The sequence below is a fragment of the Populus euphratica genome, unplaced genomic scaffold (assembly GCF_000495115.2).
Source record: "Populus euphratica unplaced genomic scaffold, PopEup_1.0 scaffold10.1, whole genome shotgun sequence".
NCBI lineage: Eukaryota > Viridiplantae > Streptophyta > Magnoliopsida > Malpighiales > Salicaceae > Populus > Populus euphratica.
In genome coordinates, this window is record NW_011499856.1 from 498,294 (window position 1) to 522,439 (window position 24,146).

General features: G+C 36.5%; 3 protein-coding genes, 2 long non-coding RNA genes and 1 pseudogene across 7 annotated transcripts; 3 read left to right on the plus strand and 3 right to left on the minus strand.

The window, feature by feature from the left end:
* The first annotated feature begins 399 nt into the window (after positions 1–399).
* On the plus strand, positions 400–7,053 carry LOC105123241 (DEAD-box ATP-dependent RNA helicase 20-like). Its single transcript, XM_011022756.1, has 14 exons — positions 400–750; positions 924–1,016; positions 1,110–1,274; positions 1,379–1,474; positions 1,793–1,867; positions 2,451–2,612; positions 3,094–3,174; positions 4,122–4,220; positions 4,702–4,797; positions 4,907–5,038; positions 5,503–5,577; positions 5,945–6,034; positions 6,123–6,197; positions 6,428–7,053. Exons 1-14 carry the CDS (start codon positions 484–486, stop codon positions 6,599–6,601), a joined length of 1,680 nt encoding a protein of 559 aa, XP_011021058.1. The 5' UTR covers positions 400–483; the 3' UTR covers positions 6,602–7,053.
* LOC105123240 (uncharacterized) lies at positions 5,502–5,901 on the minus strand. The gene is made up of 2 exons (XR_841822.1): positions 5,770–5,901; positions 5,502–5,577 (listed from the first exon to the last, which is right to left on the minus strand). It is a non-coding gene; the product is annotated as an uncharacterized LOC105123240 (long non-coding RNA).
* Positions 7,054–7,313: 260 nt separating the features above from the next.
* On the minus strand, positions 7,314–11,989 carry NET4B (Kinase interacting (KIP1-like) family protein). 2 transcript variants are annotated; one of them, XR_841823.1, is made up of 5 exons: positions 11,755–11,989; positions 10,526–10,612; positions 10,082–10,190; positions 7,567–9,467; positions 7,314–7,522 (listed from the first exon to the last, which is right to left on the minus strand). XR_841823.1 is itself a non-coding variant. In XM_011022757.1 (4 exons), the coding sequence occupies exons 2-4, from the start codon at positions 10,538–10,540 to the stop codon at positions 7,717–7,719; spliced, it is 1,875 nt and encodes a 624-aa protein (XP_011021059.1). In that variant the 5' UTR covers positions 10,541–10,612; positions 11,755–11,989; the 3' UTR covers positions 7,549–7,716. The 2 variants fall into 2 exon arrangements, 1 of the variants encoding a protein (XP_011021059.1); XM_011022757.1 differs by lacking the exon at positions 7,314–7,522 and having other exon boundaries at positions 7,549–9,467.
* Positions 11,990–14,578: 2,589 nt separating this feature from the next.
* Positions 14,579–16,122, plus strand: LOC105123243 (methylesterase 17-like; annotated as a pseudogene).
* A 108-nt stretch (positions 16,123–16,230) lies between these two features.
* On the plus strand, positions 16,231–17,565 carry LOC105123245 (uncharacterized). 2 transcript variants are annotated; one of them, XR_841824.1, is made up of 3 exons: positions 16,231–16,695; positions 16,791–17,159; positions 17,287–17,565. It is a non-coding gene; the product is annotated as an uncharacterized LOC105123245 (long non-coding RNA). The 2 variants fall into 2 exon arrangements; XR_841825.1 differs by having other exon boundaries at positions 16,231–16,631.
* A 1,755-nt stretch (positions 17,566–19,320) lies between these two features.
* LOC105123246 (eukaryotic translation initiation factor 2 subunit beta-like) lies at positions 19,321–23,139 on the minus strand. The gene is made up of 10 exons (XM_011022758.1): positions 22,984–23,139; positions 22,803–22,849; positions 22,269–22,377; positions 22,085–22,140; positions 21,939–21,996; positions 21,750–21,844; positions 21,324–21,469; positions 21,054–21,196; positions 20,850–20,935; positions 19,321–19,594 (listed from the first exon to the last, which is right to left on the minus strand). Exons 2-10 carry the CDS (start codon positions 22,842–22,844, stop codon positions 19,517–19,519), a joined length of 813 nt encoding a protein of 270 aa, XP_011021060.1. The 5' UTR covers positions 22,845–22,849; positions 22,984–23,139; the 3' UTR covers positions 19,321–19,516.
* Positions 23,140–24,146: the final 1,007 nt, after the last annotated feature.

Consider the following 24,146-nt stretch of genomic DNA (forward strand, 5'->3'; position numbering starts at 1 on the left):
TGAAGTAAATAAAAAAATAAAAAATTTTAATTTTTTTTAAAAATACTTTTAAAACGTAAAAACGCCAATACACTGGAAAACAAATCCTATGCATGCAACATGGAATAATAAATATTTCCAATACACTGGAAAACAAATCATATGCATGCAACATGGAATAATAAATATTTATCATGTAACAATTTGTATATAATTAATGTAATCACTTTATTTAATCAATACTGCAGCAATGAGTCAAAAACCATCATTAAGCTCTGATTTCACTTTTTTTTTTTTTTAAGATAAATATGACCTAAATCGAAAATGATCCAACACGGCCCACTGAAGAGTTGGGCCTGAAAACAGATTGGGCTTACAAAATACCCCCACTTCAAAACCAAAACCATCTCTCTCTCTATATTTCTCTCTCTCTCTCTCTCTCTATCTCTTTTATTTCCTCCTTCCACTTCACGGATTCACTCTGTCTTCACTGCTCGAAAAACGATGTCGTATATTCCTCCTCACCTGAGAAACTCAAGCTCAACCGCCACCATTACTACTTCTAGAGCTCACTCAGTTCCTCCAATTGACACTAACGATCACCCTAACCTCTCTCATTCCTCTTCGAATTTCAACACCTCCTCCTCCACCACATCCGCCTCTCCCTCGCGTCGGAGCGCCGGCGCCTTCCCCCGAACTATCTCCGTTCCTCAACCTGTTGTTCCTAACTGGACGCCCTCCGACCGCGTCCTTCGCTTCAATCCCGATCAGGTTCACTTCTTCTTCTTCAAGTTTTTATTTTTTATTTTTGCTAATTAAGTTGTTATCGAACTAAAAATATGCTTTATTTAGTAGTGATCTTTTCTCTTTATTTCGAAAAAATTAAAAAAATTCAATTCGTTAATTAAATAAATACTTGATTGAGACTGTAATGATAAATGCAGATTGCAGAAATTCGGTCTCGGCTTAATATAGATGTTAGTGTTGCCTCGGGTTCACCTCTTGCACCTGCAGCTATTGAATCATTTGAAGACATGGTAAATTCTTTTTCTTTTTTTAATTTTTTAATATATTTTTATTTATTACGGAGTAATTTGTGAAACTGAAGTGTTTTTGTAAATATTTGTTAGTGTTTACATCAAAGTATCATGAAGGCTATTGCACATCATGAGTATACGAGGCCGACTTCAATCCAGGCTCAGGCAATGACTGTTGCACTTAGTGGAAGGGATTTGCTGGGTTGTGCTGAAACTGGTAGTGGGAAAACTGCCGCATTTACCATTCCTATGATACAGGTGATTAGATTAATGCTAAAAGCCATGCTCTTGGTAGATGTGTTCTAGGGGCATTGCATGTGTTTTTGTAGTTTGATTGCGATTTTTCATATTTTGATCTGCAGCATTGCTTGGCTCAACCTCCTGTTCGGCGTGGTGATGGACCATTGGCATTGGTGCTGGCTCCTACAAGAGAACTCGCTCAGCAGATTGAAAAAGAGGTGTGGTAGCTGCTTTCCAGCAGTAGAGAGCAATAATATACTCATGGATTACATCTGTCGCTCCGGTCATCTTTTATTTATATTTTTCATTTATAGAAATTATGGAGTATCGTCAATGAATGCAACTCTATGAAAATTCATCTTGAATTTGGTTATTTTTTAAAGTCAAGACTATTATCGACTTTATTTGTATTGATGGACCATATTTTCATGAGGTTTCTGTCTATACTTGAGTTTGTGCTGTATAGCAACTTTACATGGGTTTGTTAGACATACTTGACAGGCACCGATATTGAGCTACTTTGTCATATCTTTCAGGTTAAAGGTTTTAGTAGATCTCTTGAGTCCTTTAGAACGGCAATCGTGGTGGGAGGAACAAATATTGCTGACCAGGTAAAAAATGCTGTGAACATGTGGCTTCTAATGGTTGATTCTTGTTTCTAGGTGCATTAGACGACTAGAAATGATGGGTTATTATTCATGCCTGTTGCCTATGAATTGTCTGCATGTGGTTAGGTAGAATAAAAGAAACTTTTTGCTTGTTGGAGTTTTATTGAAATTCCCCATCTTTGTGAGAATTGGACATAAAAGAAACTTTTTGCATGTTGGAGTTTTATTGAAATTCCCTATCTTTGTGAGAATTGGACATAAAAGAAACTTTTTGCATGTTGGAGTTTTATTGAAATTCCCTATCTTTGTGAGAATTGGACATAAAAGAAACTTTTTGCATGTTGGAGTTTTATTGAAATTCCCTATCTTTGTGAGAATTGGACATAAAAGAAACTTTTTGCATGTTGGAGTTTTTTTTGAAATTCCATATCTTTGTGAGAATTGGACTCCTATAACAGAGTTTCATTTTCTTTGCCAGCAACTGAGAATGTCTCTCGATGCTCTGTTTTCTACTATCATTATGATAAAATGTGATTTTCATATAGTTTCCTAATACCTTTTTATTTGACGCCGCATCCCATGACAGAGGTTGGAGCTACGAGCAGGAGTGGATGTAATTGTTGCTACTCCTGGAAGATTAATCGATCATTTGCAACAAGGAAACACTTCCCTTTCAAGAATTTCATTTATCGTTCTGGATGAAGCTGATAGAATGCTTGACATGGGGTTTGAACCACAGATTAGAGAGGTACATGATTCTGCAATTTGATGCTCCACAGTGTATACACCAGGCTAGTTATGATCTATTACTGAATAACATAAGTACACTTTAAAGTTTAAAGCAATCAAGATAGGTTTCAGTGACACAAACATTTTCACAAGAACTGCAACTTTATCCTTGTTTAACTAAAAGTTAAACAGGCAAGCAACCCCAGCTTCACAGCATTATAACTAACTCATTGATCTGTCCAACACTAAAGGGAGATATCTGAGTTTACCTTTCCGTGAGAATATGATGCAAATGCATGTGAGTGGTTGAATTTTTATGTTTTTTTAGATAAAGTTAGCACATTTTCTTGACTCTAATGCTTTTGCTGCATCATTGTCATTTGAGTGGATTCTTCAACTGCAGATAGAACAGTGCTTCATATGACTAGTGTTTATACACTTGCAAGAATTGCAGTTATTTTCAACAAGAAGATGTATTGATCACTTCCATATTGTTTCAGGTTATGCGCAACCTTCCAGAAAAGCATCAAACTTTGCTGTTCAGTGCAACAATGCCTGTGGAAATTGAAACATTAACACAGGTTAGAGCTCCTGCTTATTTCCGTTTGTATTTACCCTTAAAAGCATGATATGATTCTTGCAAGAAGAGGAGAGTGGGAATAATTTAGAAGATATTGATGGATCCGTGCTTCATTTTCTTTAACAGCTATCATTTGAATCAAATCCTGGCCCATGGAGTAGAATATCTAATGTTAAACCTTTTCTTTTAAAAAAACTCAATGCCTGGAAATTGATAGCCTTTGACAGCAACTTTTTTCTTTCAAATTCATATTTTGATTACCCAAGGTGATTTTATCTCAGATGTCTTCCATCTGAACTTGATTAATTTATGAAGCCTTCTTATTTGGTGTATTTGTTTTGGCGTTAAGATGTACATTGATCCTCCTTCCTGTTTTGTAAGTCCCTGGAAATAATCTTTTCAAAACTTCAAACATGAGCATCTTCAGATAATGGTTTATTGTTTCCTTATGGTCAAATGTTGCTGGAAAACAAATACCATCCCAAAATTGGAATTTTTGCATGAAATCACACTTTAAAGTACAATGTTGAATTTCATTCTTGTGATACTAGACACGGTCAATTTGGTCTAATGGCTCTTCTTATCCTATATTGCTAATATTCTCTGTCATTTTTGGTATGGTGTCTCATGGTTTCTCTGTTTCAGTGGTCTATATGTTTAGCTTTCAAATCATTCTAGCACCAGGATGAGTTTTATGATGGCATTCAAAGATCCTGCTGCAAATCATGTATTTGCTTTTACTATATTTTTGAAAAGAAGCCAACTATATTTTTTCCTCCCCTTTGCCTATCTTGCTGTTTTGCTTATAATTATTATCAATTTCGAGTTGAAAATCTTGAGATATTTCCTACTTATTAATATTAAGTTGTGTTGTAAGATTATATTGGCTAGTTTACCCTGCCACAAAGAAGTTAATGTGAAAATTATCTTGTTTTTATTCAATTTCAGGAGTACTTAACTAGCCCTGTGCAAGTTAAGGTAGGAAAAGTGAGTAGCCCAACTGCAAATGTGTCTCAAATTCTGACAAAGGTTTCTGAAAGCGAGAAGGTATGTTTCTTTTGGTGCATCAGTACAAGATATGTTGTTTCACATACAGTGTTGATGGTTGGCTTTCTATTTATTGGTTTATGTGGACTTAGTATATAGTTCCTCATTTCTAAGCGGGCTTGTGCATCTCAATCAGTGTCTTCATGCCATCAACTTCACTGCTGGTTTAGTCTTTGCTACTTTGGTTTCACTGAAGCAATTTCATTATTTGTAATAGAGTGAACAATCTTGAGTCTAATCATCAAGATACAAGATACTGTTGCTCTCTAACTTGTGAGTGAGGAAACATTACAATGTTCCATTCTGTATTTTTGGAGCATATCCATTGCATGTCATCGTATATTTTTACCATAAATTATATAACTTGGATGATTATATTGTTGTAACGTATTTTTAAGGTAACCCCTGTTCTTTCAAGTTTGTGTGACCCATCGATTAATCAAATTGGTATAGTGTTTTGAAAGCCTTTAATGTGGTGCAGATTGATTGCCTTCTAGCTCTGCTCGTGGAGGATGCTTCTCAGGCTGAAAGATCAAATCAACCTTTCCCCTTAACTATTGTGTTTGTGGAGAGGAAGGTACACCTCACACTATATATTTTTAATGCACTTTAAGTTATGTTTCTCTATTGTTATTTACACTGCAATCTTAGGCAAAGTTTTATACTTGAATATGGTCTGCATGTAGACAAGGTGCAACGAAGTTGCCGAAGCTTTGGTAGCACAAGCTTTACGGGCAGTTGCTCTTCATGGTGGTCGTAGTCAGAGTGAAAGAGAGGCTGCTCTGCGTGATTTTAGGAGTGGCTCTACTAGTATTTTGGTATTATGATTTATATTACTTAAGGACCTTGAGTGCTTGCTTTTGGAAATGTTCATATCAATATCGTCACATGTTTTACATAACTTAGTTTGTGGCATTCCTAAGTTGTGTCGTATTCAAGCTGTGTTACTTTCTTGTTGAAGTTATCCAATGAATCAAATTTAATGCTCTTAATCACCGTCCCTCTTTTTTGTCGTGTTCCCTCTCCCCATCCTCTATACACTTGTACTTGCTCTGTCACACATGCCTGTTTATCTTAGTGTACTCTTTGATGTACCATCCTCTAGTGCCTTTTAATACAATTTACTATTTTTTTCCTGAAAAAAAGAAAGAAAAAGTATCGTTTCTGATGTGCAGTAGATTTATTCTATACTTCCTCTTTTGCTCCCTCTTCCCATTTCTTCTTTAAATTTCCTTTTTTAAAAATTCATTATTGTCTCTTTCTTATAGTGATCCATGTGCAGGTTGCCACTGATGTTGCCTCTCGCGGATTGGATGTAACTGGAGTTGCTCATGTGATTAATCTGGATCTCCCAAAGGTATTTTTAGTGGAAACTTTTTTGATCACCTATTGCTAGATTAAATCCACAAACACAGCCTGGTAGTATTTCATTGATTATTTTGTTGGAAAAACTCGGGAATCCTGCTTGGTCAATGGATTGCCAGCCATTCTTCTTGTTCACAATAGCATTGGTAGTGATCTTGATTATAGAAGTATCCTGAAATCTCATCTTGTGTTAGAGGCTAACAAGAACCATGCCTTGTGGTGCATCATGGTCAGCTTGCGGTCATGTAGTCTTTGTGATACGTATCTTTAGCATTTCATTAGCCTCATCATTTCAGTTGCTATTAATTTCCTTCTGAAATAGCAAACCTGAAGCTTCAGTTATGGCTGTCTCAATATAGACAATGGAAGATTATGTGCATCGAATTGGAAGGACTGGCCGTGCAGGATCAACTGGCCAAGCCACTTCATTTTACACTGATCAAGATCTGGTACCTCTTCACCTTATCTTATCTTATGCTTCTTTACTGTAAATTTGCCAGCCCTTCAATTTTTGACTGGTGTGCCTTCCTACTTTAGTTCCTCGTGGCACAAATAAAGAAAGCAATAGCAGATGTTGAGTCGGGGAACACGGTGGCCTTTGCAACGGGGAAGGTATTGGTTTTATTTTCTAACATACTTTAATAACTTCTTCCAGTAATAATATACTTGGATTGGTTGTGTTTCTATCGCTTCACATTCTCTGCTCCACACGACTCTCCATGCAAACCTTTTCTTGCTGCGTGGAATGGAATTGCTATGTAGTTATTACATCTTGAATGATGTTTCGCTTTGTTATCTATCTTGTATTTTAACCGAGCTTAGTGCCGTTGATATCTATCTAGACTGCGAGAAGGAAAGAGAGAGAGGCGGCGGCAGCTTTGCAAAAGGAAGCCAGGAATGATCCGTCCAAGGTGATGGGGCCCGCGTGTATAAACATCGAGGATAAGTATAGGTTCATGATAGCTCCTTCAAGCATTAAAAGTGAGGGTGCAGCTGACAGTGCTTGGGATGATTGAGTGATGATGATCCATTTGGTGCCTTTTTAAAGAGCACTGATGGTCCGTGCTCAGGATTTCAAGAATTTTAAGGATAGTGCGTGTGCGCGGGCGGGTGCATATAATGGCGTGCATTTTCTGTACAATTACCCAACTTGTGATACGCTGAAAGAAAATGAATGTGTAACTTCCGAATTTGGGCGTGCGGTGAATAACAACATGCCGAAGATGACGACACAAAGTTGCGGATGACTTGTTCCCTCTCCATATCTCATTATGCCTTCTACATCATCCTACCGTAAGCAAAGCTGTTGTAAAAAGAGGACAGGCTGAATGATCTCCAAAGGGCTCGTAGCAGTGCTGCTTGTAGATTGCGCAAGTTGTACATCTTCAGAATTTTCTATTGAAAACTTTGCTGGGACTCAATTTTTTACCCTCTTTTTGAAGAATTTTCAAAAAAAAAAAAAAAACTAAAACCAGCTAAAAAACAACAAAAAAGAATGTTCTTGATGTTTGCACCGCCTTGAACATCTTTTCATTGAGATCCTAAAAGAGGTTAAATGGATGCTCTTCCTAAGAAACTACCGGCACCTTCACTTTCTTGACACCCAGCATTTCATTCTCCTTGGTGGCTGCCTCATGGAGCTTTCTGATGGCTTTTTATTTATTGAGAATAGAAATGTTGCCATAACATAACCCACCTCAAATCTCTTCAACAAAATTTGGTAAGAAATTTTGCACAAAATAAAAACTCCATTTCAGGGATTAAAAGTACGGGTGAGAATCAAGACCAACCCATCAAAACAACATGAGTAGGTTTACGATAATCCTCAGCTACTTTTTGATGTTCCAGGATTTCTTTTTATGGCCCCCCAAGACATGACAGCTCTCCTTTTATGTTTGCTACACAAACCAAAGAAATAACACAGGACTACTACAAACCATTAATAGCAGAACCAAAGAAATAGCACAGGACTACTACAAACCATTAATAGCAGTAAACCTGGGCATCACTCAACTCAAGCTTGAGATATGTGAAGAAATAAATAATATTGCATCATTACACTATTGAGTACCTGACCGGGGCTCTCGCTCGCACTATCAGAAGTGCAGTTGCATTGCAGCCACAACCTAACTTATGTTGCCAAGACTGGAACTCTCTTATGCCCGACAAAAGCTTGTCTAAGCGTATGATAATCATTCCTGTAATGTTCAAGTGCGAGGCACAGTTGCCTTATAGCCTCCCGTTTCTCTTCTGCCCCTTCCAGGATTACAAACCTTTGCCTCTCAACTTCTTCCTCCAGATCCTTAACTTTTGATCTTAACACATCCATTAGTTTTCGTGCCTCTTCAGCACCAGAAACCAGCTTCACATGCTCCATGTGTAACTGTTGCAAATGCCTATCCATTTGATCAATCCGTTCATCTCTTGTAGTTACCTCCGCTTTAAGAGCAATTACTTTAACATTAAGCTCATCTCTCTCAGATTTTAAAACATCAAGGCTTTTATCCATTTTTTCTATGTGATTGTCTCTCTCAGCAATGTCTTCCTTTAACTGCTGAATCTCACGATGAAGTCTTTGCTCCATTTCTGCCTTTTCAGCCTGGAACATCCTAATGTCATCCTCTAAAGAACGGCCATGTGATTCTTGCTCTTTCAGCTGCTCCTCCAAGCGTGTCTTCTCCTCTATCATTTTAGACATTTCAGCCTTAATCTGTGCTTTTTCTGGAAAAATCTTCTGCTCAGCATCAGAGACTGCTATTTTAAGATCTCTCACCTCATGATCCCGGTCGGAGAGACTACTTTTCAACCTGGAAATTCTTTCTTGCAGCTTGGAGACCTCCCTTTTTTCCACGCTGAGCTTTTTTTTCAACGTATTTATCTCCTTGTGAGCCAATGCAAGTTCCTCCTGCAAATTATTGATTTTATCAGAGGGTCCATCACCCTCAATTTGCCCTTTCAAAGTGGTAATTTCTTTCTCTGAAAACTGAAGTCTCTCATTAGCAACCCTAAGTTCTTCCATTAGTGACTGAATCTTAGCATTGGAGTCAAAAGTTTCAGATTCTGACCCATCAACCCTTTCTTGAAGATGTGAAGCTTGATTGATCTCAGGTTCCAGCTCAGCCTCCCTTGTCATCGCCTTGCTCTCAGTGGACAATGCAAACTCAGATTGCAAACCTTCAGTGACCTCAGATGACCTATATTTTTTAAGCTCAATGTTCAATCTAGCAACCTCTTCTTCTGACACCTGTATTCTCTGATTTGCATTTGTCAGATCTCGCTCATACCCTGCAATTCTAGCAAGAGTATCATCAAAATCCTCTTTTCTCACTCCCCTAAATGAGCCATCAACACTCTCATCTTGCTGCACCCGCAGCTTCTCTTTTGTTTCACGAAGCTCAATTTCTAAATCAATTATCTTCCTGGACAGTCCTTGGTCACCGCTATTCCCTGATAGACTTGAGTAATTGTTGACTGAAGAATCATCGGACTCTGATTCTGAATCTGTCAAAGTGGATGATTCATCTCCTTCTTTCTGGTGATGATCGCTGCTACTACCACCGGAACCCAGAAAGAATTCAAACCCAGCAGCTCGAGGGCCAGATTTATGGCGGCTTAGTTTTTGTTCACGCGCAGGAGAAGGTGGTTCAGAGACAATATCAGAAATTCCGGAGCCCTGGGATTGAAGATCTGGTGGAATACTCCTCCTTAATTCTCCTGTCACGTGATCATAACGTTCAGCCAGAGATCGATACATGCGGTAGAACTCCTCTACATGAGAAATTAGTTCTGGTCTCTTCTGATAATACATCTCAGCCTTTTTAACAAATGAATCTCCATCATCTTCAATTAGCTTCAGCATCCGCTTAACGTTCTGGTCCATCTCTGCAGTAAAGGATTGTTTTCTTGTTTTTACTCTTGGCATTTTGGAAATGAAAATGATCAGGGGAACTTACAGTTCTGTAATTTAAAATACAAAGATCGGGGAAAAAAAAAAAATACTCCTGTTTCAAAAGCTTGGGGGTTTTTGGAATTAACCATGCCAATCACTCAAGGTATTCCCATATCGGAATCCCAAGAAAACAATCATTAGGAGCAATTGGCTATAACTAGCAAACATTCTAACCACCATTCTCTTAGAGATGAAAAAATAGAGAGGCAGATCCCCAAATATAGGCACCAGACAAGACACGGTATTAAACATGCATATTATTAAACATAAACGACTTTATAACTCGTGAATAGCAGCTCCTTATTGATATCTTCATGGATCAGGAGAGCAACATCCAGAGAAAACACCTCGGTTTCATAATTTATTGCATGTCCTTTTAACTTTTAAAACAATGTTTATTTTGTCTTTGGGAAGCATTATACTTAAAATGTGTGATATAGAAAAGGTGGCAAGGCACCACCATTTGGTTCCGTCTCTCTTATACATGTAATGCATGTGACATTTCTGCACTACCAACAAAAGGGACAGTGAGAAATTAGTTGCTCACCCTCAAGATTCTCAATAAGCCACTTGGAATTTTTCGGACTGATATGACTATCCCACCACCACGAATGTGATTTTCTTGATTGCGATCTCTTAAAATTCTTAGACGGAACCTGAAATAGGAAGCGCATAATCAAGAGTACGAGTTACAAGACCAACTTGAGGAAGATTCAGTGGAACAGATGGCAAAGGGACTCCATAACAACACTGAAGTTGAACACTATCATATGTGAGCATACATAGAGTATGAATCATAGAATTCAGATCATGACATGGAATTGCAGGTTGCAAACCACTTTTGTGTGAAAGCAACTACAATTAGTGCCAGCATGGCAGATTAACATATTGAAGAGAATCATGGAAGCTAATAGGAGAGAAAGACTGAACAGATTTTAATCAACATGAACAGAAATGAAGGCACAAATTGAATAAGAAAATCATTTCTTACCATAGAAGAAGCCATTTAGTACGTTGGAGGAAAAACGCAGGTCCAATCCAATGACTGTAAAAAGCCGATGTTGTATTGTTAACTAACCTGCCACAAAATTACAAAGACAACTATTATTACCTGGTGAACTAACCTTAGCAACTACAGTCTACAGACACAAAACAAAGAAAAAAACCCTGAAAAACATCTTTTATAATACAAAAACAAAATCATTTGAAAGAAAGACAAAAGTTTCCTCCAATGGTGTCCATTGCATGAGACAGAGACGCCCATCTACTTGCTAAAATAAGCCAAAAGCAAAGTCCTTCCACAAGAGTCAAGAGAGAAGTGGTTGCTAAAAACTGCCCGTCTTCTAACTAGCTTTGAATTAAACAGAACAAATAACATCACTTCATCCATCTGTATGTATGTGCGTGTTGATGGAATTCCGAGACAGTCGCCGCCACCGCCACCGGCCAAACATGTCCAATATAATATTGATAAGATCCAAAAATGGGTCCACATGCATATCGGTCGAGAAGGGCGGGCCCCATTGAAGGAAGGTGATTGATGGATTAAACTCACTCACACGCGCATGGAAAGCGCGGGTGACAAACGAGTTCCTCGAAAAGCTCAAAAAAAGAACAAATATCTTGAAATAATAAAAACAATAAATAAAAGCCGCGGGAAACACAACTGTCCAAACAACAAGTCCAGCTACCTCCACGACTCCTTTGTCTTGAACAAAATCACATAAATCTGTATAATTAATTAACTAATCCCTTAAATTGACCGCTACTCATCCAAAGTTTCTACATGAACTAAATTACAATTACCAGAATCGAAAATTCTTATTTCAGTTACATAAAGATATGTTTTTTACCAAGAATATCTGTATTATGATCATTTGAGAACTATTACATGTTGATTTTCAGTCCTTTAAAGGGATCAAGATCAAACCTTTATCCTTTTTCTAAAAATAAGAATAGATTGAAGTTTTACAGTTGCATTTGATTTCAGTTACGGAAAAAAAATCAGCTGCTATTAGAATCAAAAGGGTCACTGGATTTTAATGAAAGAAACTAATAATTCTCAATAAAATATCAAATTCAACAATTACTCTAGAAGCAGGCAGCACAACAACCACTATTACACATCATAACACAAATCAGCTTATGCAATGAAAGAAAAACAGAAAAAAAGAGAGAAGAAGAATCAATTAAAGCAGCTACAAGAAAGAGAGAGCTTACAGAAGAGAAGAGAGGAGAACAAGGAGGAAAGCAGGATGCTTTCTTGTTTGTTGTTATCGGAAATGGCAGGGATGGAAAGTGGTGGTGGATGATCAGTTTCCAAAGAAAGAAGGAAAGAAATAATAGAGACAAATCTGATGAAATTGTATGGTCATTGACAAGAACCACAGGCCCCCACAGCTAGCGAGAGAGAGAGAGAGAGAGAGAGTTATTACACCATTACAGTGGTGGAAGAAAATGGGAAATGATGGCCACCTTTATAAATCTGGCTTCCCACATGGATTTCCATAAAAGTCAATACACTTTTGCCACACATGGGATGGAATATTATTATTAATTAATGCTATTAATTTTTCATTGTCTATTAAATTTCAATTCATCATTCCCATGTATTTTGAGAAATTCCAATCATTCTTTCCAAAATTAAATAAAAAAAATGCAATACCGCTTATTAGTATCTGTGCATCAATTTTAATTGAAAAATAAAATAAAATGTGCCGTCCCCTTTTGTTCTTTTTTACAATTTACATCAATTATTAAATTTCTATAGACTATAATCATTGCCAGATTAGCTGTTACTGTTTTTCTTTTCTCTCTTCAAAAAATGGAGATGCTGATTTAGTGAATTTAATGCTTTTGATCAGTATCGTGGAATCCAGTTTTGTTTTTTGTAGTTATTATTGGTTTGAAATACAAATAAAGAATTCCACTTTTCAAATTTAGCTGGTTTCCATTAACGTTATATGTTAAGAGGATATGCCATTTTTCTCAAGTTATTTGATTGTGTTTGACTTTTATATATATATATATATATATATATATAAAATAACAGTATTAAATAATTAAATTTCAAATAAAATTTAATTTCTCAAAATAATATATAAAATAATCTATTTGCTATATTAAGTGTTTGTTTGTCTTTGTAGCTATATTTTAAAATAAATAAATATTTTTTATTTTAAATTAAGTATTTATTGGTTTTTTTATCGTTTTGATATGTTTATGTGAAAAATAAAAAAAATTAAAATATATATTATTTTAATATATTTTAAAATAAAAAATACTTTAAAAGATAACCTTTATTACAATACCAAATATTATTTAAATAATATTTAACTTTAAAATAGAGTTCTGGTAGAATGAGATTGCATAAAAAAAACTCTAATTTATAGTTTTATGTTTAAAATAATATCTAATAAGTACTAATGGATCTTTAACAAGTTTTTAGATCTTTAAATAGGCAAAGAAAGTCTTCATATATGAAGAACAGAAAAGAAACCTTAATCACATTTGCAAGAGATTCATGTTCTAAATTCTTGTTAGTACAAAAACAGGAGATATTTTGTTCTCAATTGTTGTTAATTTGCCAGGGATCTTTTTTTCCATATTAATGGCTGTCCAGTGATGTGGAAGAAAAGATCTCTCGGATATGTCTATGTATAGATATAGGCTTCATGAAAAGTGTGTTTGAGAATGAATTTTAAAATATTTTTTATTTAAATTTAATTTTTTATTTTAAATTGATTTTTTAGTGTTTTGATATGTTAATATTAACAATATATTTTAAAAAATAAAAAATATTTTTTAAATAAATAAAACTTTTAAAAAAACTATTTAGTGGTTAATAAATCCCCCTTGCATGTTAGATTATATATATATATATATATATAAAGAGTCAAAAGGCCAGGGTTTCTTTACCTTTACAAGGCCACCTGTCCCTTCTGAAGCAAGCAACCCATTCTTTGTTATTTTAGAGGGATGGTCTGCCATTATTGGAGAACCTGGCTACAGCTAGCTTGCTTGCAGGCTTCCCATGACTCCTCCTTAGTCCTCTCTGGCTCATAAAATAATAAATACCAAGTCATGCTGCCTCTCTTCACGAGTGCCTGCCTTCTTCCATGCCTTGAGTTGTGAGGACATTATGAACTTCTGCATCCATAATTAATGTCGCCGTCGGGTGGTGATAAGTCAACTACTCCAACCTTTGTTATGAATTTTCAAGATTTTTTTATTTTAATTTTATTTATGAGATTGTTCAAAATATTAAAATGAAAACGAATATATAGATTTTTTTATTAAGGGAGAGGGGCGGGTGTTGGATGATGTTTCTTTCTCTTGTTGAGTACACCTAACAAGCGACATCCAAGGTTTGTGGATTTAAAAAAAAAACTATTAAAATTTTTTATAGTAATAATAATAATAATAATACAATCTTTATATATATATAGCAGTCAGGACAACGATTAGGCTTTATATAAACATGCTTGATGTGAACCTCCCACGCACAGGTATTAATTTACAATTACATTAACATGGAGGTGCTGTTGAGTCACCGCACGTTAGCAGCAATTCCCTCCCTCGCATGCAGCGCTCCATGTGTGCTCTCAATATTGGAACTCGCAAAGGAATTAAGGAATTGCTTTCATAATCATTACAAATTACATCGATCTCTATGTCTTCTGCTAATATCCTTCATCTCATCGACTTGTGGTGGAATTGCCATGAAATAATAGCTAGGAAGCAAGCGGGGGTTTCGCTCCTTGTGTCAATGTATTAACCTCCTTCAAAACAATGGATCGGATGATTCTATATAGCCTTCGTTTATGCATGGAAAACTTCAACTTAATTAATCTCAATCACCACATCGAAAGAAGCCTACTAATTAAAAGTCTTGAAAGAAAGACCATAAGAAGTGGATTCGATGCCAAATCTGTTTTTTTTTCAGTGTATCTCTTCCAATTTCCAAACCAACTTTCTTGCTTTACAAGATGGAGTGGTGACCAGACCACCGTACAAGAAAATCACAAAGACCAATCGCGTCATCTCACACGCATGCCAAGAACCTCTCTCCAAGACAAATCACTAACCTTATGACATATTAATCAATAATGTGTTCTTACAAGACATCACAAAGAAAAAGGGATGTTGAAAAGATTGAAGGTGAAGGAAGTCCAAGAATACCCAAGCGGTCCTAGAGAGTAGCTAGCTAGGTGGGTGCATTTCTAGTGAGGGGAGGTGGGAGGTGGGGCTAAAATGGACGAGCAGGCAGGATTTTCAAACCTGCACTTTGTTTTAGTTCATAGAGTATAGTTCATGGAGTATGCCACGGAGCCTGGTGCTGGTACAAGATCAGGTGTCTCATGGAAAAATCTGGCCATAAAGTTACTTGTCTCGACCTTAAAAGTGTTCGATGAATACAATGCACCCCCTACCCGCTTCTTGTCGAATTTGCCCGACAATGAAAAGGTAAACTGACCATGAGTAATAATAGCCTTGATATTTTCTGCCAAGTATCAGCAAACCAACATTTTGATTGGTTTTTGTTTGATGCTTGCTTTGCTGAGCACAGCTTATATTGGTAGGACATGGTGCAGGAGGTTTGAGCTTGACAGATGCTATACACAGGTTTGCTAAGAAAATTCGTATGGCTATAATGTTGCAGCCAACATGTTGAAGCATGGCTCGGGTCAAGATATCAAAGATGAAAGGATTTAATCAATTACTTCTTTTCATAATTAGATCACTAGCTGAGGCTTTCAAAATCTGTTAATTAATTAATTAATTATCTGTCAAATCAGTCATTTTCACAGCCTCTCCATTTTCCAGTTCGGATGACTGCAATTAGTGTTCGTTTGTAGCATTCAAAACCTCTTCGTCTAGCATTTGTGATGGCATAAATCTTGTATTCATCCATTGGAGGTAGATCAAGCTTGTCCTTTTCCTTTGAGAGTGAATACTACCAGTATTGAGCTAACATGCAGTTTACCTATGATTATTTTAGCACCTAAAGGGCCTAATCTCTGCCTCCATATCTGTGCCGTATATGGAGCAGGGTGATCCTCATGTATCTGAATATGGAGAGGTAGCTGATTTAGAATATGGGATGGGGCTTGATCAGCCTCCAACAAGCATCATAGTAAAGGAGGAGTTCCCGAAACGACTTCTCTGTCATATGAGCCCCGAAGAGGTAAATTTCCAATGCACAAGCACAAGACCTTCCAATACAGGACTTGCATTTTTGCATTTCTTAACAATCCCGGCCCCTTGATTGTTTGGCCTAAGTCAGGACACCATATTAGCATCAATGCTACTGCGACCAGGACCTGTCAGGGCACTCAAAGGAGCTCGATTTGAAGGAGGAAAGGATGCTGATTCTGTTCCACGAATATATATCAAGACACTGCACGATCAGATGCTAGAACAGATGAAACAAGAGCAAATGATAAAGAGATTTGTATTGGAAAGTGATCATAGCCCATTTTTCTCTACCCCTTCTTTGCTTCTCGATCTAATATCTAAAGGAGCAGCAGCTTCCTTCTAATATTGTAACTGGAAATTATCTTTCTTATACTTCGTGTTATTGTTTAATTTCCTTTCTCTTTCACTTCAATCCTCCATTACCTATAAAAACCAGTTCAAATAAACTAGAAATGAAAGCATGTGTATTGAATTCCTGCAACATTTAATCAAGGTATTCTTAACATAACCCTCTTTTGATTTATCAAAAAAACAGTGGCCTATGAAGTACATGTTCCTTTGTTAACTTCGAGCTGTCCAATTAATTCAATATAACCTCATGATCCAAAAACATGTAGTAGCATTGTTTCAGTTTTCTCCGCTTGTTGTTGTTCTTTGTTTCTTGGTACTGACGAAAGATTGCTTCATATTGTCCGAAGCATATGCTAAGAAACCACCATTTATTCCTTTGTTAGGAGCGTCTCTACTTTTGGCATTACATCAAACGTTAATCATATCATATCTTAATTTGGCTATCTTGACATTAAGGTAAGGTATTTAAATGAGTCACCAATCAAGGTTTCTGTGACTAGAAGCTGTTTCTCGATCCTTCTCGACATCAGGAAATGGAAAACTACAGGGTCAGGTTCCTTTGGTTCTGTTTGGGGATCCTTCTTCTTCTTCTCAATTGTGTTCAAGCTAACAGTAATCTCTATTCCCCCCCCTTCTTCTTCTTCTTCTTCTATCTCCTTAAGTTAATTATGTTTTACTCAAAATTTAATTGGTTCTATGTTACACAGACTGGCCACAGCCCCTAAAAAACGTGAATCTAAGTCCATTCAGGCAATGGAGAAGCGCCTATGAATGCATGTCAAATGTAAGTATCTCTTATATATATGTGTGTGTGTGTGTGTGAGTACTTGTAAGTTATAATTTTGTGTGGCAGGAATCTGCAAGGTGCTCAGCCAACTACAAAATAAATCTATCAGGGGCGGTGGTTGTAAGCCAAAGTGAGGTGTTTGAATACTGCAAGCCAGGTGGGTGTGTAGACCATGTCTATTATGTGCTTAAATGCATCCATTATGTAAAAAGAGACTTCTGGTTTGCAAACAAGGCTACTGTCTTGGACCTCAATCGTACCATTTCTCAAGCTTGTGCCACCAAGTCAGGTAAATTTATTAACTCCACATTTTCACTGTGCTTTTTAGACATCAAAACAAGGCATCTGCTCATCTCGGCTCTCACCCGAAAGATGGCCTGGAGATATCAATTTTATTTGTTTTGGAATTCCTGCAGGTTTTAATACAACAATCTTCACCAGCAGTGGAATGAAGACACTTCAGAAAGTATACATGTCCTCGCTCTCATCTCTACTTGCACTGGCTTTCATTACCATCTTCAACATGTGATACCCTTTTTTTCCTGGTAGTAATCCTTGGAAGAATGTAATTGGTACTTAAATAAGCTCTTCATTGGTGTACTATTTAAAGAATGAGCATGTGAAATTATATTGTTGTGTTTAACTGCAACTGGGATATCTATGTTACTCCCCAGGTTTCATGCGGTGTTTTTTTTCTGCGTTGGCGAGAACACATGGTGCCAAACTGCAAATAATAGGGTTTATCCTACAAGGAAAGATTTTCAGCCTTGACAATTTGATTTTGACGAACAAATACATAAAGAAATAACGGAGAAATACAGCAAAGGAATGGTATTGCCGTAGCAAGCTAATGGTTGTGGTTTGAAAAATCAGGTTTAAAAGAGTTATAAATTACAGTGTTTTCAAATCCAAGCTTTTACTATAATTTGAAAACCAAACGACTTTTAAAGTTATGACCAGTATAAAAGCATCTCTAACTCCCAACTTGAAAAGAAAAGAAAAAACCCTAACATTTGGTTATTATGAGTGACAATTACATTGAACAATCTAAATCTGTTAAACCTAAAGGGTAGCCCTACCTATTCTCTTGAACAGTCTCATTACAAATGTTCTTTAAATGGGAATAATATCATCTATCTATAACCACCAGTTTGTTGCACACGATTCTCTCTTTAAAGCAATTATAGAGTGCCTCTTTGAGATATGGTTTCAAGAAGAGCAGCAGCCTATAGTACCGCCCCGTTCCTCTCCCTCAGCCTCCTTTTCCTCACCACTTTAGGAAGCTCTGCATCTGACGTATCCTGCAGTGATTGTCTTGACAGAATTGAGGCAATGAATGATTGTGCAAAAGCTGTAGACCAGTGGCTCGACGGACCTAGCTTTACAGGGTCCCCTAGTTGGTGCCAACTTATAGAACCACGAATCAAAGGAAGCTCCCTGTCTTTGCCTTACCATCAAATCTAAAATATGCATGTAATGGAAAAAAAAATTACATTATAATGAGAATACGTACAGCTAACTGGATTCTTATTGACAATAATATCATTTTATCATCACAGCCTGAATCCACACAAGAGGCAAGCTAGGCAAAAGGTAAGGATTGCACCCTTCAAAAAGTCCATACATGAAATATTAATTGTTTATAATTTACACGGACACGCCATGCATGAAGATGAGCGAGGTGGAAGATAAACTTTGCACTTTTTTGGTAGAAACGAGTTCGTTCTGATGGTGTGTATCTGCTAGAAAAAACTGAAGTCACTTCGATGACTATTGGGTGTTATACTTTGACAAATTATGAATTGATTGCGTCCTCTATGAGTTGAGTCCGTTCCTGGATCAATTACTGTGCCTTAACGAGGATGACCTCCGCTTCAGCATCCTGTCCTCAAACCGCCCAATTTTTACAGCTTGATCTTTCCTTGACAAAACTAGTGATTCCAAAACCAGGCGGTGCATACTCAGGGAATTGTTGGGGCTGCAATATTGACTCATTGGAAGAGACCAAAACTCTTGATTATCTTGCTTTGCCTGCAGCTAAGAACATGTAGTGATCATCATCATCATCAACAACAACGTCAAAATCATAATCATCTTTAGTACGGACCTTCCACGACAACTTGACAAACCTGACTTCATCGTCATCGTAATTGATGATGTCCTCAAACTTCTCCATATACCTCTTGATTATATATGTCGGTCACTTGTCTATGAGGACATGGGCATTAATAGCTTGTCTTTAAAAAACTCATAAAAAGCAGCCATATCAGTATAAGCGCGCGGGTATCACTCACTTTTCTAGACCGAAAATAAGCATCCTTCCCAGAATCATCTTCTCTAAAATAATATGATAATTTCAACTTTTGGATTAAGATTATTCTGACATATAGCATAAAGTTCTCATTACCAAGTTGTTTGAAATTCAATCTTACCTCACAGAAAGCAGGAAATTGTCCAAACCACAATATTTCTTTTGAAATATAAATTAAAAACTGGTACATGGTGAAAGAAACAAAATAGCCATCTTAGGAAACATCTGTATCCTTCGTAAATTGACAGCATCTCTGGAAGATGGTCAAAATTCAAGTAAACAGTAGATGATGGACACCAAACAAAAAGCGAGATCTTTTAGCTAATTCACAGTACTTATGTCCCAGCATTTCTACGGCCAACACGAGCAACAAAACCAGCTTTAATTGGAGCAACTGATCTTCCAGAACCACACTGCACAAGCATAACAAGATACAAAAGTAAGAACAGAGTAGCAAGGGAATGAAAATATAAACACCACAAAAAAGTCAGCAACCTGAAACCGGCAAGAAATTCATGGAACAGCATGATTTACAGTGAATGATAAAAAGAGATTCATCCAATCAATCAATAAAAATGCAGATACTAACTGAAAAGAGAAAAGATTGCGAAGTTTATAGAAGAAAGCTTCACAAAAGCAAGGACCAAACATTTCCCACATGTTCCATTTTTAATCAAACACAAGGGCCACTCCTTCCCCAAAGGGGCCTTAGATGTACAACATACTTCTGCCTAAGAGGTTGGAAAATCTTGCAATGGACATCTCATCATCTTAAGTCGCCGCTTGAGAGGATTTGGCCAGAGATAAAATTGGATAACATTGAAGGTAGTAACCAAAGTAGTAGAATTGGATAACATTGAGGCTAGTAGCCAAGGTAGTAGAATTTCCTTTCCAAATCAGAATCAACAAATCATCCAAAATCACTCCATACTAAATTTTATAAGGCAAACGAGATCTCATCATCTTAAGTCAACCCTTGAGAGGGATTTGGTTAGAGATAAAATTGGATAACATTGAACGTAGTGACCAAAGTAGTATAATTGGACAGCATTGATGGTAGTAGCCAAAGTAGTAGAATTTTCTTTCCAAATCAGAATCATAAATCATCCAATATATTCACTCCGTACTAAATTTTATAAGGCATATGAGATCCTCATGTGGGGCTCTAATAACCAAACTATCTAAAATCAATGACAATAAATCAAAAACACTTGCAATATCAGACCGTAAATCTACTACATACATCTTCTCATCAATTAATCTAATGATGTAGGAAAATCATAGATAATGACACATAAAGAAGATGAAAGCTCCTGTGCACACATTAAGGCGTCAGTGCATGAGCAATAATTTTTTTTTTTACTGATGCTTCACATGATGTTATATTCCTAGTTAATAAGTTAATGAAGGAATCTTTGTTCTATCGAAGGGATTCGAAGCCTAATCCTAGTTGATTTTGGTCTTCGACACAGTGACAATGTGAACTCTGAACCTCCTATTACGCTTCAGAGACTCAGATTTCTACCAATGAGTGCAAGTTGGCAATTAAGCAGTGATTTCCCTAATAGATCTTAAGCTTCCTCTTCCTAGTTCCCCAAAGTTCTTTCTCTTAGTATTTTATCAAAAATCATAATAACACGAAGAGATGGAAGGATGATAAGCTGTTACCTTCTCGCATCTGAGAAAAAAGAGACGATTCTCTTTAGACAAAATGGTGTCAGGACTCTTGCAACCAAGGCAAATGACATACTCATCTGAAAATAAAATAGAAAATATCAAATGTGTTAGGCAAGAAGAACCTGCCCAATCAACCTCTTCCTTCTGGACAGCTTAACATAGAAGATATCAATTGAGAAAGAGTTAGGAACTTACTGATATATCGACGAAGAATCCCTTCAAAATTCTTGGGAGCAAATCTACCCTTGATGACCAACCTCTGTTGTCCGTCGAGGGATCCACTGGTACCCAACTCAGCAAGTAAGAAAGCCATGACATGATCTGCCTGCCGATGCATTCTGAAATCTCCCCACCAAGTAAAAGTTTGCAGTCAGTGTTTATGCCAAAGACAAGTAGCAGTGCATTGAAAAAACATATAATAACAAGCTAACTGAAAAGACAAAAAGGAGAGCAACATCAACTCACGTCTTGCACAGATCCATGAAGTTCACAAAAACAGTCTTCTTTGTGCCCTCACGAAGAACTTGTGGAGGCCTCATCACAGTTCTTCGCCTGTCACCAGCAAGCTCAGGATTATTTTCACGAAGAATGTTGAAAACTCGGCCAAGAAGCTGTGAATGACACAACAGAAAGAAAACTCATTACTGAACAAGAGCATACATACATGACAGAAATTAAGGCTAAGCAGCTAGCCAACAAGTGGAGAGCACAGATATAACAGACATGGAAGAGGAGCTATAGTAACTGCAATCAAAGAGATTATATGATTACTCATTATATCATATCAAGATCTTTTAGCTAATCAGTTGCCAAAATATAGTTCAGAGAAACCAGAAAATGCAGTTCATTGTACAATGGTGCTACTCCACATAAATGAAAATTTTACTATACCTCCTCATAATCATAATCACGGTCAGTCCCATCCCAAGGGAATCGTTGCTGCTGCAGGTCAGCACCCTCCCCATTTTCATCTTCCCTGGCATGATCTGAAAAGCATGGAGATGGATCTCTCTCAGAATCCAAATAGCACATTCAACATAGATTAAGTGAGGATGAAAATTCAAAAGAGAAGCTTCTTACCATCCAAATCTTCTTCTCCTGCATCCCCAGTTTCCTCATCCAGCAAACTGGTTTCAACCTATTGTATAAGACCAAGTATCATCACAAGATTCACAACATTTTAATAAAAAGGGCAACCCTAAATCCTATAGCGCACGAGAACTTACCGGTTTCTTCTTCTTCTTTTTCAAACCAGTAAAAGAACTCTCGAGCCCATCAGAGACTTTAACCAACAGAAAAGGAGATTTTTGCCAACAATGAGTAATTATACATCTTCGCAAACCAATTCATTTACAACTAGATAGTAAAGTTGACAAAACAGGAAGGAGAATATGAAACACTAAAAATTACCTGACAATGATTCAGTCTTCTCAGCTAGGGAGTCTACAGGCTCATCAGCATTCTCTTGTATCACCACCTTCTTCTTCTTCTTCTTTTTGGTAGGATCAAAAGGGGCAAGCTGCAAGTGGAGAATTCCAAGCCAATCACAACAGAGTAACAGAGGCAAAAACAACAACAACAACAACAACAACAACAACCCACTCCCCACATCTTACTGAACGGAAAGGCTAGCACTCCAAGTAAATAAATTGGAAACTGAACACATTTACATCTGTTTCAAGCAAGCAATCCATCTCATACCATACTCCAAAAAACAAAAAACAAGTTCACACTCACAAGTTACAAAAGCCGCATCATTAACTTTAGGAATAGCATAAATTAACTCTTTATCAAACAACAGAGACAAGAATGAAGACTCTCTTGTCATCTTCAAAGCCTTATTTTCAATGTTTTCGTCATTAAATGAGAACGTATATATGAAACAAATCGGTGCGAAGAAAAAATGCGAATTAATAAAAAAAAAAGTAAGGAAAAAAAAAGGACCTCTGCCACCTCATCCTTGATGTCAGTATTATCGTCCGCCATGATTGCTGCAACCAAAAACAATCGCGAATCAAAAGAAAAGAAAAATAAAAACGAAACTCGACAAAAACCCTAATTTTGATACCTAAGACAGAAAGCAATGGGATTGGAATTGAATAAACCCTAGATGGAGAGGCGTTACCTTTGTGTTTTTCTGTGTCCGTTATTTAGCGATTGCTTTGGGTTGCGTTTTTTCTCTTCAGTTATCAGCTGGTTTGGGCTTTTGTTGTCTGCGTTTTGAGAAACTAACGACTGTTGTTTCTTGGAAACGCCCTATACTTTTGAGGGCCGTTACAAACCGCCTTCGGGGTGTTTAAGATTGCTGATTAACCACGTTTGCGAAAAAATTTAAATATTCTTTTAGTTTTAAATTTATTTATATTTTAAAATAATTTTAATATTCTAATACCAAAAATAAATTTTTTTAAAAATATATTATTTTAAAACATATTAAATGTGAAAAACAACCCCTACTCATGATAGTTAATAATGTGTAATTAGCTAATTATAATAGTATGTAATTAGCTAATTATAATAGTGTGTAATTAGTTAATTAGTGCTTGATTATCTTATAATTAATACTCGCAAAAGATCTCCTTCAATAGATATGGAGACTCTAAAAAATATTTAAATAAATATTTTTTAAAATAAAAAAAATACAATAATATTTTGGAGATAAAACCTCTAGTCGAATATGTATGTAATGAAAAATTAAGATTATAGATCTTTATTTTGAAGGATTTAATGCGTATTTACAACCTATAAATCTTGTTTCTTTATTAAAATAAGAGGTTGAAGTCTAATTTTACTTTTATGATATTTTAAATTGCATTGTGAGTTATATTCCATTTATTTTATCTAATAAAAAGATAAAAATAATAGCAAACTATGTGATACTTTAATATATTTAATGGTAATTGTGGAGTTTAAATTTATTTAATTAAAATAATTTCTCTAAAATTTTATTTAAAAACCTATAAAATTTTAGATTAAGATATTATATTTGAATCGATAAATGTAAAGAATTCAACCATGATCGGGGCGTGATAGTAAAAAATCTACAACGTCAAACTCAGCTGGTTGCCTCTGGCATGCATGCATATATATATATGTGTGTGTGTGTGTGTGTGTGTGTGTGTGTGTGTGTGTGTGTGTGTGTGTGTGTGTGTGTGTGTGTGTGTGTGTGTGTGTGTGTGTGTGTGTGTGTGTGTGTGTGTGTGTGTGTGTGTGTGTGTGTGTGTGTGTGTGTGTGTGTGTGTGTGTGTGTGTGTGTGTGTGTGTGTGTGTGTGTGTGTGTGTGTGTGT

Bases quoted from the DNA above. Each gene is read 5' to 3' on its own strand.
- NET4B (XM_011022757.1), bottom strand. The intron at 9,468-10,081 runs GTGAGCAACTAA...CCTTTACTGCAG, and splicing joins GCTTATTGAGAATCTTGAGG to AGATGGACCAGAACGTTAAG.
- LOC105123241 (XM_011022756.1), top strand. From the start codon at position 484: ATGTCGTATATTCCTCCTCACCTGAGAAACTCAAGCTCAACCGCCACC. The intron at 2,613-3,093 runs GTACATGATTCT...ATATTGTTTCAG, and splicing joins TTGAACCACAGATTAGAGAG to GTTATGCGCAACCTTCCAGA. The intron at 4,798-4,906 runs GTACACCTCACA...GTCTGCATGTAG, and splicing joins TTGTGTTTGTGGAGAGGAAG to ACAAGGTGCAACGAAGTTGC.
- LOC105123246 (XM_011022758.1), bottom strand. From the start codon at position 22,844: ATGGCGGACGATAATACTGACATCAAGGATGAGGTGGCAGAG. The intron at 21,470-21,749 runs GTATAGTAAAAT...TGTCATTCACAG, and splicing joins GTGATTATGATTATGAGGAG to CTTCTTGGCCGAGTTTTCAA. The intron at 20,936-21,053 runs GTAAGTTCCTAA...TTTTATTTTCAG, and splicing joins GATTCTTCGTCGATATATCA to ATGAGTATGTCATTTGCCTT.